Source organism: Anoplophora glabripennis, unplaced genomic scaffold, assembly GCF_000390285.2.
Source record: "Anoplophora glabripennis isolate ALB-LARVAE unplaced genomic scaffold, Agla_2.0 scaffold1184, whole genome shotgun sequence".
Classification (NCBI taxonomy): Eukaryota; Metazoa; Arthropoda; class Insecta; order Coleoptera; family Cerambycidae; genus Anoplophora; species Anoplophora glabripennis.
In genome coordinates, this window is record NW_019417306.1 from 52418 (window position 1) to 73009 (window position 20592).

At 37.4% G+C, this 20592-nt stretch overlaps 1 protein-coding gene across 1 annotated transcript in view; it reads right to left on the minus strand.

The window, feature by feature from the left end:
* Positions 1 to 8728: 8728 nt before the first annotated feature.
* Positions 8729 to 20592, minus strand: part of LOC111692255 (zinc finger MYM-type protein 1-like) — a 31284-nt gene continuing 19420 nt past the window's right edge. The window contains exon 2 of the mRNA XM_023456161.1: positions 8729 to 9025. Coding sequence (XP_023311929.1) covers positions 8729 to 9025 — 297 coding nt within the window. The remainder of the gene's footprint in view (positions 9026 to 20592) is intronic.

Consider the following 20592-nt stretch of genomic DNA (forward strand, 5'->3'; position numbering starts at 1 on the left):
CTTGGGATATAGGTATATTAGGTTAAATCGACTTACTTTCACCAAAGGAATCTCTGGTATCATTTCTGGCCCTCCATTTAAATACACCCTGTATATATACAGGGTGTCTCACATTTAAATAGCAGGACTTCAGGAATCAGTAGAAGACCTCATTTTGAGTCTTTTCACAATACGCATATTTGGGCCGACGAAAATCCTCATGCTCTAATAGAATCTGGACATCAGGCACGTTTTTCATTAAACATTTGGATGGGTATGTAAGTGACAGGTTTCTAGGTCCTGTTGTTTTACCAAACCGATTAACAGGCGCTGCTTACCTCAACTTTCTGCAGAACACACTGTATGAGTTTTTGGAAGACATTCCTTTGAATCAGAGGCAATAAATGTGGTTCCAGCATGATGGTGTTCCAGCTAATTTTTCCATGGCCGGTAGAGAGCATTTACACCAAACTTTTCCACATATATGGGTAGGAAGGGCCGGACCTGTTTTATGGCCTGATCTGAACCCTCTAGATTTCTTTGTTTGGGGATATTTGAAGACATTAGTGTATGGTACTCCTGTAAATAGCCTGGAAGAGCTGCAGCTACGGATTAATCAAAAGTGTCAAGAAATCCAAACCAACGAGGGTGTTTTCGAGAGTTCGAATATCGTTGAGACGAAGATGTCATGCCTGCTTGGAAATGGACAAAGGGCACTTTGAACATCTTCTGTAACTTTGTTTTTTGTTTGTTAAAAGCTTCCTTTGTCGGTTTATTCCTAATAAAATAAAATGTTCGAAAAACGAATAGTGGTCGATATCTCCGCAACCGTTACTTTGCGGACCCATGTTTATTAAGACTTCTGCTTATTTTGGTTCGTACTATTACCTCCTGAAATATTTTACACTCTTTTTTTAACACCCTGTATAACGTGTTTATTAAGTATGTACAATAAATTCAACAGACGATTATTTAAGTAATTTTAATACAAAAAGTTCATATAAACATCTGTTCGCAGATGATTCGTTTTCAAGATACAAGGTGTTAATCTTTTATTAAAAAAAATTCTATTTCGTAAATATCTTAAACACTCTTTACCCAATTTTGTTGTAATTTGTCAGTGTTATTGGTAGTGTTAAGGGGCTAATTTAACACTAATTTGATTAGATTTGTTAAGTCCAGCGGCGTCCCGAACGGTACCTTTGGCTTCGGCGAAAAGTTCAGCTTAATTTTGGACGAAGCCGATTCTTAACCGAAAGTTTAAATATTGGCCGAATGTGGCCGAAGCCGATTAATCGGTCGGACTCTATTGTAAACTAACATTAAAAAAAGTAAATCAAAATAAACGGATTATGGTAATTAATTATCTATTAATAACTAATTTTAGATTTTGTAAACTACTACACTACCATTACTAAAATAAACAATTGTTGAATGGCCTGAATTGTTGATGGACATGAATGCTTAAAAATGTGATGAGAACAGAAAAATGTTAGGAAACAGACTCGGAGACGCACAGAACAAAACAGCTGGACAATTAAATAAATGAGCAAAACTCGAAACATTACAGTAGATGCAACTCTTCTATGCAACTTCATATTTCTCGAAAATGGTACATGCTACCGAATTTCGATAAGTATACCTTTTTTTTGTAATATGCTTTATAGTTTACAGAACCATTTAGAAATGTAATAAATTTTGACCATATTTTTTTTTCGATTGTACCCCCTCCAATTACCTGTATCGGCGACACTGCTTTGTGCGTTTGCACATTATTTTTAACGTACAGTTGATGTTTATGTATAAAAACTAAAAGTCGGCATCTCTTTATTGTGCCCGGACACAATAAAGAGATGCCGACGTGCACAATAAAGAGATGCTCTTTGTAAACACTATAACAGGAACATTATCCCCTCTACCGTCGGACAGTGACAGTGAAATGTGGTGGAGCTCCATCATGCATAAACCACATGTTAGCTCTAAGCAATAACGGCACACCTTCCAATAACTCGGGTAAAGTGTTTTGTAAAAATTCTAAAAATTCGCCAATCAGTCTATTGGGTAGAATAACAGGGCCAATAATAATGTTATCAATGCGTTGTATTTGATTGTTTTTCATTGCTATCATTGAAAAGTTTAGTCCTCCTACTTGAAAGTGGGCTATCACAGTTATTAATTTAATACCCTATAACTATGCAATAGTTTATAATGTAGAGCGCCGGACTTCAAAAAATAGCAGTTGACCGAGTTTCGCGCCCGCGGAATGCATACCTGGTTTATCGAATTTTTTCCGGCCAAACCATAGCTCTGACGAAAGAAGTACAGAGTATCTTTTTTGTTGGAAAATACTTCCCCTACAAGGTGGTACTTTTCTAAAATATTAAAGAATATCGAAAATCAAAATGTTTTTCAATTTTTTTTTTGGACTTTGGGAAATTGATAGACCAATGAACTTTTTCTTATATTAATCTGCATACTTTGAAATACTTATAAAAAAATCAGCCAAATTGCTACTTACTTGTTTCTGTGGCCTCCACTGTGGGGGTGTTTAAAAATCAATAAGAATATTCATCATTATCATTATTATTCTTCATTCATTATTCATTATCATTATTATTATCATCATTATTCTTCATTATTTAGTTTGTTTAAAGAAGACGTTACAAATATTTATAAAAACATATACAGTAAAGAGAATTTAAAATTTTTATAGAACTGTTAGATGATCGTAAGTAACCAGTTGCTGCCGCACGCAGTTTGCTGGATGTTTAAAAATCCTAGCCTTATAAAGAACTTTACAGGTATCTATCCATATCTATTTGAAATACATATTTATGTGTTTAGACAATCGTTTCCTGATCGGTAAATATACATTTAATTACTTTTTAGGTTTGCAAGCATTAGATGAAGAATACCTAAGGGTAGATGCACAGTTCGGAGGAATTGATCAAAGGAAAATATTTACTTTTGCAGAGAAATACTTACCCCAATTAGGATATGAAAAAAGAGTACATTTAATGAATCCGATGGGTACGTAATTTTTTCTCTATTTTGCTTTTTTTAATCTATAATTAATTTCATGTTAGTACCAGGATTGACTGGTTCAAAAATGTCATCTTCTGAGGCAGACACCAAAATAGATTTACTGGACTCTCCTGTCGTCGTCAAGAAAAAATTAAGAAGAGCTTTTTGTGAACCAGGAAATGTTGAAAACAATGGTGTATTGTCTTTTGTAAAACATGTATTATTTCCCTTATTGAAATGTAATGAAAGATTTATTATTTCCCGTACTTCTGAAAATGGAGGTGATGTTGTCTTTGAGACATATACAAATTTGGAAGATGCTTTTTCTAAGCAACAGATCCATCCTGTAGATTTAAAATCTGCAGTAGAAGTGTACATTAATAGATTATTAGAACCCATTAGAAATAAATTCAAACAATTGGATTTAGAAATATTGGCCGAGAGAGCTTATCCCACTCAAAATGAATCAAGTAAGTTTTACATTTACAGACTTATGTTATGATCATAGGAACTTTTTCATTGTACAAATTTGTCAGTAGAATACTGCAATACATTGTACAAAGCCCTCATAAAAGTTTACAAGCCACGTGACCGCCAAGTTTAGGCAAGGCAACCAACATCGAAGGGCCGGTGGTCACGAAATACAGGGTGTTCGGAAACGTCATGTCAAAAATGAAGGGAATGTCAAAATAGATGTAGTACTTCATAAAAAAAATTTTTAAATGTTGGTATCACATTTTGGCAATGTTGTTAAAGATGTATAAATTTAAATGGATAATTTCGTCTGCTCCTGTGTAATCGAGGCACATTGAATATCAGTTTAAACTTGGAAATGAACATTACCATGAGTTACTTAATTGCTCAAATTTCATTGTTATCATGGTAATGACTTATAAGTTGTGATTGGAATTTGTTTTTCAAACTTCTTTCTTTGAAGGCGAATAACTCCACAACGAAGCTCAATAGGAATTTTTTTTATGAAATACTACAAGTATTTTGACCTCCCCTGTATATCCCTTCATTTTTGACATGACCTTTCCGGACATATACCCAAATCTTGGCGTCACCAATATTAATGATTTGTTTACAATGATCAATGGCAAACCGGTACGTCTACACTCGAAATAATGCCATCGCTGATTGGTTGAATAGAATCTCGTGAAAAATTACACCAGTCACAGGGTGACGGTATAGTAAATAATTACCGTAAGTTTATTCAGGGTATATATACAGGGTGATTCAGTCATAATGTCATTAATTTTAAGTGCAGATAGAGAAAAATGAGTATAATACGATGGCGTGATTAAAAAAAAATTTAAATGCATATTTAAGCTGAAAAAAAATATTATCAAATCATTATTTAACCCCCTTTTCAGGCTGACCGGCTGACGTCAGCCGGTTATTCACAATATTATGCACGGCTACGATATGAACAATGCGCCCTAGATACAACGTTGTCATAGTTATATATTTTCGCTCATATAAAGACAATAAATAAACGGTTTGCTCACGTCAGCCAATAATAATTTAAAATGCTATAAATTATTTTTTATTTATGCAATCAACATTAAATTGTTATTATTGCCTAGCAAGAACCTCGAGGAGGTCTGAGCATGCCTTGCCAAAAATCAGTTTTTATTAGCATCATAATGTTAATATTTTAACAACATTTGCTGTAAGCCCGAAGGGGAAGGTTTTCAAACAATTCTACTAAAAATTGAAAGTAACGCGGCTCATTCAGATGTTCAGGTAGAAAATGCGGCCCAATTAAACGATCGCCATATACTCCTGCCCATACATTGACACCGATTCTCCTCTGAAAGCTAAATCGACGAGTAGTGTGCGGGTTTTCATCTGACCAAATGTGACTATTATGGCTGCAAAGAAATTAGCTGTTTCACTTTAAATAAAATTTAATATTGAAGTTACAAGACTCCAAAAGTTCAAATAATTTAAATTTCATTTCATAACCATTTCAATTTCGTTACAGAAATATTGACATAAAAAACAACACACTAGATAAATTATAAAGAGAGGATGAAATGTATGTAGTATTTAAATATTGACTGGAAGTAATAGAAGAGAGACTTGTATATTCCATAAAAAAACAATGGGACGGAGACAAATAAACAACTCGGTACGTGTTTCCGACCTAGGCTAACCTGTGGTTCAGTAACCTTTTAACACACTTTTAATTTGCACGTGCACCATATAGTCCAGGAGCCAGATAGGGTTCCGTAGCCAGAGTGCCACGGCTGCAAACAACTTATTCTTAAACATTTGACCTCTTGTATTCAAAAAACTTGGTCGCAAAGCCTGAAAGTGGTCAGTTTAATTGATATCAACAAATTAAATGTTTAAATGGCTGTAAAAAGTTTATTTTTATAGCTAGTACAATTTATTCGCTAATAGTTACGTTTTCTCATAACAAACATGTATTTTTTTGAAAATTAAAAAAAATAACTAACCAAAGTTATTGCAAATTTAGTGCAAATCTATTACATTTTCCGTCCCCGCGCGCACTAATTTTACCAAATCTGGTTCTACTGGACGGATTGAGCGCTAATATCCTTGGCAGGAAAAAATGACCTCGGATGGAGCGGGGTTGAGCGGGATTCATCGCTGTAGGCCCGGACGCCTCGTAGAGGTAGGCCCTTTCCTCGTCATTCCGGACCGCCAACGCGGCCGGATTGGATTGGTTCGTGGGGCGTCCTCCTGTCCTGGCTGGACCCAGCCGGCTAGGGCCCTTTCTTCTGGCGCTCTTCTTTCTTCGCCGGCTCGTCTGTGTCGGCGGGGGTGTCGTGTGTCAGTCGCAAACGACTGGCGTCGTTTGCGACCGGAGTGGTGGTTTTAGGTGAGGTCGTGCAGCTATGCAGCTTAGGAAGCGCTTTGTTAAGGTGGCCCTTATGCTAGCGCGAGAGGGGAGAGTGGGATAGGAAGGTAGGGGGGAATGTGTGTGTATGTGTATGTCGTCGTTTTCGTCGTTTGATCCTGGCGGTCCTGAAACAGACAGACAAATTTCGACTCACCTGCGTCCAGGAGTTGATGTCTAGGCCGTCTGCGTCTGCCGGCAGCCTCTTCGGGTCGAAGGCCGTGGCGACGTCCAGGAAGACTGCCACGGTGGATTCTCGGTTGTTGAAACCTGCGGACAGATGTTCTACTAACCTGAGAATCTGCTGCTCCGTTGAGTGTCCGCTGCGGTAGGCGAATTGTTCGTCGTGGATGACTCGCAATTCTTCCGAGTTCTCACGCAGTCTGGTCAGGATGATCCTCTCCGCTACCTTGCTCATCATCGGCAGGAGACCTGTAACTGGCAGCAAAGGTTAGATTCTTACCTGGTTTCGGGAAGAAGATGACGTCGGCTTTCTTCCACCTAGCGGGGAATCTTCGCAGTCTCAGGATGGCGTTGACGATGTTGAGCAGCGCCATCACTCCCTTGTGGGGGAGCTTTCTGAGTATTCGATTTCCGATCTGGTCACATCCGGGTGCCTTGCGGGGGTTGAGGCGCCGCAGGATGTCCCTCACCTCCTCGGGTGTCGCCGGCCTAATGTCGTCCCTGTCGGGTTGGCGTCTGTAGCGCCGTACGCGTCGTTCCACCTCGTCGGCGTGGTCCTCGTCTTCGTCGTCGAGAAGGTTTTCCCTACACTGTAATTCAAGGCTGTCGGCGAATGCCTCGGCCTTTTCATACCTGGTGTAGACGATCCCGTTCTCTCCGTGAATGGGAGGCATAGGCTTCCGGGTGGTCCTCAGCGCCCGTTGCATCGTCCACAGGCTGCGGTCTTCGGGGTTTAGTGACTCCAGATGTCGTTGCCACGAGTCCTGGTAGTGCTCCTCTAGGGCCGCTTTTACCCTCCGGTTCAGCTGGTTTAACGTCTGCTTATCCCGGGGGTGTGCTGTCCTCGTGGCTCTTCTTTTCGCCGCACGTCTTTCCCTGATTAGGTCCTGCAACATAAGAGGTAACTCACCTGCATAGTTCGCTATCCTCCTCTCCGTCGTCTCCGTGGTGCTGGCTTCCAAGGCGGTGTGGATATCCGTCTCAAGGCTCGCGATGGCAGCCTCGAGGTCCGCCGCGTCGCGGATGACCGGAATGGGTGCGCATATTCGTTGCATTTCTGCGCGGAATAGGCCCCAGTCGGTCCGCCGCTTGGCAACGGTGTCCTCGCCGCGACGCTCGTCTCCTAAGGTTAGGAGAATGGGGGCATGGTTCGTCGCCCCCTCGTAGTGCGTCGTCAGATCGGCGTCCATCGGTATTGCCCTGAGCAAAGCGATATCCAACACGTCTGGTCTTCCAACTGCACCGTAGTACGTCGGTCCATCGGGTCCGTACGCTGCAACGTCCTCGTGGTTCTGCAAGAATTGCAGAAGCACCCTGCCACGCGTGGTGGTGGTCGTGCTGTGCCATTCGGGCGATTTCGCGTTAAAGTCCCCGATGGCTACGGTTTGGGGCCACGTCTCCAGGACCGCGCGTAAATCGTGATCGGTGAGCGGGAGATGAGGGGGCTGATAACAGGTCACCACGGCGATGTCTCCGTACCTGCGAGTACGGATCGATACGGCGGCGGCTTCCATGTTTTCTAGCTGAGGAACCTGCAACATATGGTGATCTATACCTCTTTTTATGAGCAGGGCCACGCCTCCGTGTCTGTTTCGGTTCCTGCGATACACTAGGTAGCCAGGAATCCTAACAGTGTGTGCGTCCTCTACTTTGGTCTCTTGTATCGCCAACACGTCCACGTCTAGACGGGGTAAGAGCTCCTTGAGTTCGATTTTTCGCCCCCGGAATCCGTCGACATTCCAGGAAGCAATTCTTAGGGATTGCACACTTTTCGGAGGGTCCATTTACTCCTGTAACAGAGATGGCATTTTACTTAAAAAAGCCGACATCGCGGAGTACATCTCCCGTATCTGCGCCAGCATGCTGGCCACATTGGCGGGTTCTGCACTCCTGTTGGTTTTGGGGCCACTCTTGGGTGCAGCGGCGGGGGCCTGATTTGGCCTGGCGGCTTCTGCGAAGCTCTTCGCCGCAGTCACCTTCGGGGGGTGCGTTGACTTAGCTTGTTCTGTAGTGGTCTGGGTAGGTACTTTGCGTTGATTGCCAGTGCCCCCTTTTCTCGCCGCCAACTTGGGGAAGCTGGAGCAGCCCCGATAATTGGCTCGATGGCCGCCGCCGCAGTAGTTCGCGCATTTTGCGAGAGTCTCCCGTGTCTTCTTGCAGTCACCGGAGTGGTGTCCCTCTCCGCATTTAATGCACTTAGCCGCCGCGGTGCAGCGACTTTGTGCGTGACCGAATCGCTGGCAGCGGTGGCACTGCGTCGGCTCAGTCCTGGCTCGTTGCGTCTCCACGAGGTGGCAGCATCTGGTTACCTTGAGGATGTCTTCTTGCTCCTGGGGGACCTGCACAAGGACCAGAGGCATCGGAGCTTTTGTCTTCCTGTTTGACATCCTAAAAACAGAAAAAGGGTTAAAACCTTGCTCTACGAGGTCAGACTGGATTTTTTTTTCAGAAATCCCGTCCGGTAGCCCTCGCACTACCACCCTCAGCCTCCTCTCGCTGGGGAGAGAGTATGTATGATACTCCCTGCCCTCGTCAGCGAGGGCACGTGTGAGGCAGCGGTAGCCCTCAGGCGTTTCCGGATGGATGGCGATGCCTTCCCCCGTTAACTTAGCCTTTGTGAATTTGATCTTTTTGGAGTCCATCCGTTTACTGACTACCGTCCAGTCTTCCTTAGGACCACTGGCGGAATTTTGGCCTTGTCCTGTGCGTTGGTAGTCGTTTTCGTGGCCGAATTGGTCTCGGTTTCCATCTTCTCAATTCTCTCGATGGCCTGGTCTCTTTGACAGGCGCGGTTGTCTGTTCTACCGGCTTCTTTTTACTTGTCGTTGGCTCGTCTTCGGAGCACGACGAAGTGCCGGGTTTTTCTCGTTTAACGCCCTTCGTGGGTTGACCTTGTCCTTTTAGGACTAGGAGCAGCTCCTGGTGCTGCTCCCTGGACCTCTTGTCGAGTTCCTCGAAAGCTTTTCGCTGTTCTCGGAGTTATTCCACCATCTGGCGTAGCCTCGCATTTTCTTCTGCGAGTTGGAGCTCTCTAGACGTGGATCTCGGACTGCCAGGCCTACTGCCACTCGTCTCGCCGCCGTTGGAGTCGTCGCCGTAAGTCGGCGTCGACAACCTAGACATCGTGCCCTGTCATCTGAAACACACATACCGGCGTTCTCTATGCCTAGGCTTGGAAAACGTCGGTTATTAGATATATTGCGAAATTGCAATAAGTATTGCGAATTCTTTTTCGGTAGCCTTAATAAAGGCCGAAATATTTGTCTTATAAAAGACAGTTTGTGGGACTACTTCGCTTCACAAGCACGTCTGCTCGGCTCGGCTGCTCGCTCGGAACTAACTACGGATTGAGACGCACGACATCTCATTTTAAAGCTTGAACTTTATTTTACAAGATAGGTAAGTTCCATTTATTAATTTATTTATTTAATAATTAATGGCAGCTTAGAAAGTTGTTAAATTTCAACGAAAATGCCGGTTTTAATTGTTTATAAGATTTTTTTTATTATTCAACTTCGACGAAAAGCCAAAAAAGTTACCGGATATTGTTCTTTGCATTCTAACAATGCAAGGCATGAGATCATTGTTAGGATGCGAGGAACAATAACCGGTAACTTTTTGGCTTTTCATCGAAATTTATAACAAAAAAGTTTTATAAACCAATAAAGCCACCATTTTCGTTGAAATTCCACACCTTTCTAAGCTGCCATTAATTTTTAAATAAATTAATTAATAAATGGAACTTACCTATCTTGTAAAATAAAGTTTAAGTTTTAAAATCCGTCCAATTGAACCAGTTATATGGTAAAATTGGTACGCGCAGAGACGGAAGATGTAAGATATTTGCACTAAATTTGCAATAACTTTGATTAAAGTTAATCTTTTGTTAATTTTCAAAAAAATATGTTTGTTATGAGAAAACGTAACTATTAACGGATAAAAATTGTACTAGCTATAAAAATAAACTTTTTACAGCCATTTAAACATTCAATTTGTTAATAACAATTAAACTGACCACTTTCAGACTTTGCCACCAAGTTTTTTGGTTTCAGGAAGTCAAAATACTTAGGTATAAGTTGTTTGCAGCCGTGGCATTCTGTTTGGCTACGTAACCCTATCTGGCCTCTAGACTAATACGAGTGTAGTAGCAAAAAGTTGTCGGTCTTTTATCAAAAGAAAATCGTGTCAACAAATTGAATTTAAAATCTAAAATACCGGCTGTGTTCTCGTAGTAGCTGTAGTCGCCCAGGTGCATCGAGTGTACGAAGTGGTCGGTTATACGTCAAATACTAACCTGGCGAGCTTGGACGTAAAACAGAGAGCGCCTCCAAAAAAACAAGTAAACAACAGTGGCGCAACAGAGGTAAAATGTAGTACATATGTGAAATTAAAAAACAAATTGGATTTATAATAAATTACATTTAAAATAAATAGTTTATGAGAATAAAGGAATTTTTGTAGGAACAAGGGTGCCAGACGTGAACTGATCCATTTGTCCCTTCATAATGTATAAAGAAATTGTTCAATTTCTAAAACCCGTAAAAGCGTAAACGTAAAAAGCGAATTGCACTGAATCCTTTGACAGGCAATGATTTACTACTTTGTATAGAATATGATCCTACTTAGAACTCGGACAAGACGTAAATAAACATCTTTGTCTGGACACATGATAAATAGATATTTTACCTTAAATATTGTGATAACAATTGTTATTTATTTATGCTAAAATAACAAATGAATAGGGTTATTACAATTTATCATTTTTAATATTAATAACAGTAACGTTTTCACGTTTTATAATTTATTATGTTAAATAATACACAGTTTTAGTATTTCAATTTATTATTCATATGCAGTTGCGTATAGCCAAAGTTTACATAATAAATGTAAACTTTAGTGTAAATCTAAACTTTGGTGTAACCTAGGTAGGTACTTATTGTTTTTGAGAAAGCAATACTTATATTTTTTACCTGTTTAAAATGCCAGCACGAGTAAAATAGCATTCATCTGTCCAGAGCACTTTGTTAATAAAGTTCTGCTGCACTTCGATTTAGGAACCAATTGCAAAATTCAAGACGATTGGGGAAATCAGCTGCTTCTAAAGCTTGAACTTTTTGAAAATGTGTCATGTTAACTCCTTTGCGGGAAAAATGCGGGAGATATGGAGGGTGGTAGATTTGAATAAACGCTTTAAATTGTTATTTAATGGTTTTGTAACCGCGAGTAGTGTATTTTGTATATTCGGGTATTTAGTGTGCCGATTTTTTTTTATTTGATAAAATTCAGTGTGCCTACAAACCTCTGCTTTATTTATTTTCTTTTAACGAAAATTGACTTCAAAAAGTAACGCTTGTTAAAACATTTTGTATTTGTTAATACAATTATTAAAATTAGTTATAATAAAATGCAGCATGATCCTTTATTTATTTGCATTATATTGGTTTCGTACATATGTATCCGTATACTAAAGCGGATTAATTAAATGTGAACCGCAGATTATGATGTGAACTTGGCAACGCTGTTCGCCTCAGCTGACGATTTGTTCGTGACATTACGTTACAAAATTTTCCGAGCATCCGGCATCTGGCAGGGCCGCCCTCTTAGCAGGAGTTATGGGTTGATTTCCTTCATTTTATTCATTTGTGTATTATTAACTTTACCACTCAGACACTGCCTGTGTATTAAAGTTTTTGCTAGACTTAGTCACAAGATGTAGACTTGAAATATAGGTACTTATTTTACTGCCAACCACTTATAGCTGTAACTGGGGAAGAGCGAATTCCTATATGTGGAGCGCCACACTCTTATACCGTTAGTTATAGTATCTATACTTCAGCCTTCTAACTGTTGTAACATTTTACCACCTGCCCATTGCACACATACCAGTGAGTATACTTAGTGTTTATCTGGCAATTGAAGTTTTATTGCACCTTAGGCCAAGGGAGGAATACATATTTCTGAACATAGATCTCAAGCTCCATTTATATCTCCTTTGTTTTGTGTGTCACAGATACAATCTATTACATGGGCAATTGGCAGACCACTACCATATAACAACCATGAGGATTCTACTATCTTGGAGCTAGTCCACTCTAAATCGTTTTGGGCTGACCTTAGTGGGAATTGAGTATACAGGCTGTTTCAGAAAGACCCAGAAAAAATAAGAATTTTTTGTCTTGTGAACTATATGTCTATCTCCTCTTGTTTTCGAGATACAAAGCGACAAAATAGAATTTTTTAGAATAGAATAGAATAGAATAAATTAGAAGTTTGACCCCTCACATACATTTTCAGTCATAAAATCAGATACTTATAAAAGTACTGGTACACATATATTAATATTATTAATTAAAATCGTCAATAGAAAATAATAGAAAAACAGTGAGACAATAAGAAAATTTCCAAATGGTGCGAAATATTTTGATGAAATTTGGTATTCAGGGGTTTTTAAGGATGCCAAATACGCCGGTCTAATTATTTTTTGGATATTTCATATAGGGCGCGAGTTATGCTACATTCCCATTAAATTTTAAGTTCTAATTTTTTTTATGGTTTGGTTTTTTACCATTCAGGCTCCAATTTCTAATGTACAATTTTATTTTCTAAAAATAATGTACTCTTGTTAGAACTTCCTAATGTGGACGGTTTTCGAGAATAAAGGCTTTTAATTAAACTCTTACAATATTATGGTCTATAAAATAAGTGACTTTTCTCAAAATAGGCTTATGTCAAAACTTATTGATGGTTGTCTTATAAACAACACATACATTCTTAGTTTTTAAACTCTATTTAACTTTATATCAAAATTTTAGTGATTTTAGTGACTGTAGTAATGACTAATTACAGTCACTAAAATTTTGATATAAAGTTAGAGTTTAAAATGTTACTAAAATTGTACATTAAAAATTGGAGCCCGAATGGTAAAAAACCTAACCTTAAAAAATTAGAACTTAAAATGTAATAGGAATGTAACATAACTAGCGCGCTCTATGAAATATCCAAAAAATAATTAGACCGGCGAATTTGGCATTCTTAAAAACCCCCGAATATCAAATTTCATAAAAAATAACTATATCTCACCGTTTGGAAATTTTCGTAAAAATTCTATTTAAATAATTTTATTTTATCGCTCTGTATCTCAAAAACAAGAGGAGATAGACATATAGTTCATAGGACAAAAAATTCTTATTTTTTTGTTGTACGCCCTGTATTTACGGGAGGTCTTTCTGAAACAGCCTGTATATATTTTTTGCTGCCTACGATTGCCCAGTGTTATAACCTATACCTCTGTCAGAGGGTGTAGCAAAATGACAATTGGAATTGAATATAGACTTTGTGTGTGTGTGTGTGTGTGTGTGTGTGTGTGTGCGTGCGTGCGCGTGTGTGTGTGCGTGCGTGCGTGCGTGCGTGTGGGGGTGGGTGCGGGTGGGTGCGTGCGTGCGTGACATTTGCAAAGGAGGTTCAACTCGTCAGTCTCTTTTCTTGTATTTTTTACTGTTCTTAGTATAAAATCGAACCAAATTCTATTATGTAGCGATGATACAGGGTGTCCCAAAAGACGCCCGCGTCCTTCTGGGATTTGAATAAGGATACAAAAAGGAATTGAAAATCAAGAGTGGAAAATTTTCCGATTGTTTTTCTTTCTTAAGTTATTGAAAAAATTATTCAAAAAACTAAAATAATTAAAATCAATTTTTTTTATCTCAAAGACAAATAATTTATAACTAATAGTAGGCAATTATAGTTTCCGATTGTCGGTTGTACCTGGGTGTAAAGAATTATTTTAACCTGAAAAGGACAGAGAAAAACATTTTAATAATAAAACAGTTTTATAAAATGGAGAGGAAAAAACTTATAAACTAAAACCATAATGTGCTTAAATAATAGAAATTGTTTTTACAAAAGCTGTTAAAATAAGTTGCTTTCTACTTCAAGACAAAGATTATAACGATTCAACATTGAAGCATGAACTCTTTGTAACATCTCTTGGTCTATTAACGCGAGAGCAGCGTGTATACGGGCTTATACATTTTCTGGATTTACAACAGATTCACTGTAAATATTTTCTTTTAAATAATCCTAAAAGATGGGGATTCTGATCTGGTGATCTACGAGACTATGGTCCACCTTTTCTGATCTATCTGTCTGGGAAGTTTTCATTCAGATAATTTCATACTCGTACACCATAATGTGATGGGGCTCCATCATGATCAAACCAATAATTTAGTCTAACTGCTAACAGAACGTCATCCAGCAATGACAGCTGCAGCAAATACAGCTTTGAACTACATAATTATGTAATAACCCAGCCCAAATGTTTATTTTTAGTTTTTTGAATAATTTTTTTGAATTACTCAACAAAGAAAAACAATCGGAAAATTTTCCACTCTTGATTTTAGATTTGTTTTTGTCCCCTTAATCAAAACCCAGAAGGACGGGCGTCACTTTTGGGACACCCTGTATAGTAAAAACAAAATTCAACATTCAACCTCTTAATCTTAAAAGTGACTAAATATGTTAATAAATCGAGTAGTGTGGATGCAGCCCCCAATTTCGTTGATCTTGTATGACGGCCATATCGGGGCATTAGTGAAGCCTGCGAAGTAAATGGTATTATAAATTGCAGTGGGTATTTTGCTACTAGATACTTCTGACAGGGCGATTTTGTAAGAATATATTTTTTTTCAGAATGTTCAGTGCATTAGAACATTATTTTCGTATAATAGAAGCGACAAAGGTTTATAAATATCACTATAGTACGATCGTATTCGATGCAAAGTAGAGCAAAAAATTGTCGGTCTTTTATCAAAGGAAAATCGTGTCATCATTTTTAGGAGGCGTAAGATGAACCGTTTCAAATTTAAAATGAAATTGAATGTAAAATCTGAAATACCGCCGCATACGCACTGTGTTCTGGTACTAGCTGTAGTCGGCCAGGTGCATCGAGTGTACGAAGTGGTCGGTTATACGTCAAATACTAACCTGGCGAGCTTGATCGTAGAGCAGGGAACAATAAACAGTGGCGCGTACAGCGGTGAAATGTAGTACATAATTATGTGGAATTTAAATAACGAATTGGATTTATAATAAATTACATTTAAAACAAATAGTTTATGAGAATAAAGGGATTTTTGTAGGAACAGGGTTCCAGACGTGAACTGATCCCTTCATCGCGCCCCATTACGATTCTTTTTTTTATAAGGAGAACGAAGTTTCAAAGCAAAAACCTTGTATAACAGATATACTATAAATATTTACAGAATGAAAACAAAATATAAATCCTATATGATTCTATCAAATGAAAACACTAACAACAATTCTCTACCAATCTCAACAAAATAAGTTATTTTTCTATCAAACAAGAAATGTTAACAAATTATAAACAAAATATAAATTCTATGATTTTTGTACTGTACGCCAAACTGCATTTTTCTCATCTTTATTTAATATTAATTTCTTCTTTCCACCCCCTTTTTTAGGTTTCTTAATGTCTCCTTCATTTTTCTTCTCTCTTAAAATTTTGAAAACAGATAATTCGCTTACTCCAGTATATCTAGAACACATTTCCACCAAACCAGTCTTCAGTTTCATGGGATGATCCTTTTCTAAAGCGTTATAGACATTTAATATTATCGTTTTTTCTCTGTAACTTAATACAGATTTTTTTGTACCCACAGCAGTACATCCGGCTCGCGAACATCCAGGCACCGCCTCCATTTCTCCATATAACGACAACAAAGCAATAATAATACAAAAAACTTCACTTCACTGGCACAGAAAATATAATAGCATTCACGATTCACAAACAACAGCCCGAAACACACACACAGCACACAAATAAAACACTAAAAACACTTTTGTTACGGAGCACAAGAAATATGATTTCACTCACAAATTCTCAAATAATACCGCGAAACACACATATAGCCCGAAATAAATATAATTGCACTTATAACAGTTATAACCTCACAAATATCGCGAGCGAGAAACACGCAGCACCAATACAACCGAAACGAAACTGACCACGCCAGGCCGGCACGCGCGCCGCCGCAAACAACACAAGACACAAGTCATATGAGGGAGAATGAAGGGAGTAATAAATGTATTGTTGCCCTGCCGCCCAATGTGCGAAGGAGATGCCTTTGTTTTTCATTTTGTCTTTCATAAATATATAACTGTTAATCCATAATGCATAAAGAAATTATTCAATTTCCAAAACCCCCTATAAAATGTATTGCACTGACTCCCTTGACAAGCAATGATTTATTACTTTGCATCGAATACGATCGTACTATAAGAAGCCGTGAGAAATCGAGTTCTCCTTATCCTGCCCAAAGACACACAGATGCAAATTTGTTGTTCCCAAATAAATCTAAAATTCATATTAAATTTAATTAGGTTTGATTGTTAAAACGAGAGGGAGATGTAAAAGATGGAGGGAGAACGGTGCAACTCGACATCAGGAAGGTGTCTTGGAAACAAAAAGTGATGTCCTTAGTTTGCAGAGTGATCCGTATGTGAAGACAAAAGCACATAGTAATAATATACAGCTCGAAGAGTCCGTGTCGGCGCCTTTGATGTGGCGGTTGAGAATCAAGCGAGACGGAATCGTGCTAACTCTCTCGGATTAAGCGGAATAGTCGGGGCTGGATTAAAAGAATTTTTATTATTGAAATAAAATATTTAGTTTCTACTTGACAGTACCGTAGTAGGGAATTTTAATAATATAAAATTTGAATTACAATATTACGTGGTATGACATTAAAAGTAGAAAATGGGTATTTTAAATAGGTAATAGGTTTTGTACTTGGAGTTAATACGGATTATTAAAATAAAACTTGAAGAGTAATTAAAATTCCTTCTTGTAAGCTCCTATTTGCTAACGTAATCCTTAGAGAATGGAAACAAAATTAAAGATGATTATCAGCAGGGGCAAACTGACCAAAGAGGTCTTAAAAGGGCGCTGTTTGTGGTATTTATAGAACCAGTAATTTTAATTAAATCAATATATTATCGCAATAAATGAATGTCATAAAACAGTATCCATCTAGTACCAAAATAAAGGGTGAAAATGGTGTGAAATAAAATTGCGTAGTTTTTAATAAGTTGTATTGCCTAATGTAAACAAACAAAACAAAAATTCCTAGTATATATAGTTATACATATTATAAATACAATATACAAAAAAATTTAATAACATAATATACTATTAAAAATATAATCGTTACAGATTTCTCCATATTATTAATTTATTTTTGTTAATATTCTTAAAATTTTGGTTTATCGTTTTTAATGTGTAATAAATTCTAATCCTTAAATATAAGCTAAATACAAATTCTTTTGGAAAAGAATTACATGGATGACTAAAAGGTATTTTTTTAATAAATTTTAGAAGTGTGCCACAAATGTTATTTTTCTTGGATAATTCTTNGATTAAGCGGAATAGTCGGGGCTGGATTAAAAGAATTTTTATTATTGAAATAAAATATTTAGTTTCTACTTGACAGTACCGTAGTAGGGAATTTTAATAATATAAAATTTGAATTACAATATTACGTGGTATGACATTAAAAGTAGAAAATGGGTATTTTAAATAGGTAATAGGTTTTGTACTTGGAGTTAATACGGATTATTAAAATAAAACTTGAAGAGTAATTAAAATTCCTTCTTGTAAGCTCCTATTTGCTAACGTAATCCTTAGAGAATGGAAACAAAATTAAAGATGATTATCAGCAGGGGCAAACTGACCAAAGAGGTCTTAAAAGGGCGCTGTTTGTGGTATTTATAGAACCAGTAATTTTAATTAAATCAATATATTATCGCAATAAATGAATGTCATAAAACAGTATCCATCTAGTACCAAAATAAAGGGTGAAAATGGTGTGAAATAAAATTGCGTAGTTTTTAATAAGTTGTATTGCCTAATGTAAATGATGCACAACCAACATTTTTTCTTGGAGTTGTAACCCTTATTAAAACAGCTTTTAACTGCACAAACAGTATGATGTCCTTTTCGTTCACTCATTTTACTCAAATCCTTGGTATGTTCTGTGCCCAAAACTCAAAACTAAACAATCACAATGCTCCAAATCAACGAAATTAAACCCACGCCTATGATTGCAATACTTACTATCCGTTGCCGTTACTCGTCTGAACGAACGCCAACGCCGTCTTTTCCGCTGGAAGGCGGTACATAAACGCTGCGCGACGAAATCGAAGCAAATCGTTCCCGCCAAGACAGTTGAGGAGCTGTATAAGCTGTGACAAAAGTCCAGCTCAGTACCGGTATAGAAAGCGGGGTTGGCTGAGAAGAGAAATATTACAGATACAAAGAAAGAACAAAATTAAAAAAGCACTCGCTTTCCAAAAAAAATCTCCCGATATTTTGCCACGTATTTGGTAAAAGCGCTCGGCTGGATTCCATTTGGGAGCTGAGCCTGGATAGTGTGGTAGAGGTATGCGCACTCTAAGTTAGTTGCAGCGTGAGAAGGTATGGCGAAGGTTTAGACTGGGAAAATTATGTGGAAGGTCGGGGTTATTTGTTGGCGTCTTCTTCTTCTTTTTCTTCTTCCTAGTGGTTGGTCCTATTAAGTCCCATAGCACCGCGGCCTAATTAGGCCTATTGTGCGTCCCACTACTAATCCTATTCTGCAAGTAGTTTTATCCTTTTGACAAAGTCCAAAAGCTTCCTTGCTGACACTTCTTTCAGTTCCTTGGGTTCCAGATAAGGTTTCCCCAGGAGCGCCATTCTGCTACGTGCAAATCCCGGTTAGAATGGTTATGTTCTGGCCTTGAAGTCCAGTATTTCCTGTGTTCTGTCTCAGTCCATTTGCCCAGAGTCCATCCGACCACACTGGGAGATGTGCCACAGAAGGGCTCCGGGCCAATGAACTTTGTCTCGGATCCCTTCCTAGCAAGTTCATCCGCTTTCTCATTTCCACAACTGCCTTTGTGCCCTGGCATCCAACACAGTCTAACTGTATTATTGGTGGACAGTTCAGTCAGCATTTGTAAACAATCCCACACCAGTTTTGAACTTATCTTCTGTGCACCTAAAGCTTTAATTGCAGCTTGACTGTCAGAGAATATATATATATATATAAAGCAGGAAGGGTAGTCTTGACTGACTAGTTAAGAAAAAAACCAGTGATGTATTTGGGATTGCAGCCAACAGTGCTAAGGGCTAATGTAATAAGAACACTCTGTGTTGTTGTCAAGCTTTCGGAAATGTTTATTTCCTTTCTCAAGACATAAACGTGAGATTATAATATAAAAACCATCAAAAACGAAGTATACAAGAACATTGTTGTTAAAATTTTATGAACTTCACTAGATTAAAAACAATTGTAACTATAGTCAAACATTCTTTTATAAAAAACAATTTTTGAGTCAATTTTTAACATTTAAACAACTAATACAGTAAAAAGGAGCCATGCCTTTGCAATGTGAACAATTTTTTTTCCCTAAAAAATAGTTTTTAAGTACTGTTGCACAATTTTTAGTATATTTATGGCCCTTTAATCTATTCTTTAAATTTTGTGATGTCGTACCTAATGTCGATAATGACCATTGCATGGAATAGAATATACTACATGAGATTGTTTTAGTATAGGAGTTTTACTTTTTAAAGGTGTGAAAAATTTATTTAATTGATTGAACGATTTATGAGCAATTAAAATGTTGTATTTAGATAAAATAGATTTAATTTTTTCGGATAAAGATTGTAATTTATTGGTTTTTTGTTTTTGGATCTATTATAAAAATTGAAGATTGTTTGATAATTTTGTTATAAAACTTGGGAGGATAATTATTATTTAGTAATATGTTTTTTATTTTATTTATAATTTTAGGTCTATAAATAGGACTCTATTGATTAAACCAATAACTACACTTTTTTTGTTTGATATCGGGTGGTGAGAATTGAAATTTAAATAGGTATCTACCTGAAGAAGTGGGTTTTGTAAACCATTTAGTTAAAATCTGATTATTTTTGCGGATTAAAGTTAAATCGAGAAAATTAATTTTGTTTTTATTTTCAGTTTCGATAGTAAATTGTAATTTTGGATGAAAATTGTTACTCATTTAAAATATTATTAATTTTATTTTCGGGAAGTGCGATAATGCAATCATCAACATATCTTTTGAAAGATAATATATCAAAATCCATATTATTAATTATTTCTTCCAAAAATTCCATAGTTAATTGTGCTATTGTTGATGAAATCGGTGCTCCCATTGCACAGCCTTCTATTTGTAGGTAAAAAATCGTTTTTATATTGAAAAAAATTAGTAGTGAGTGTAAGTTTAATACCAGTTAAAATTTCATTCAAAGGGAGAGTAGTATAATTTTGTAACAAATTCCATTTTTTTTGTGATTATTTTAATCTATAGAAATGTTTGTATATGTATAATGATGTAACATTTAATGAAATTAATCTATAATTATTAGGGATATTGATTGTGTCAATGAATTTTTTAAAACAAAAAGAATCTTTTATGTAATAATCATTTTGGCAATTTATTTTTGATATAAT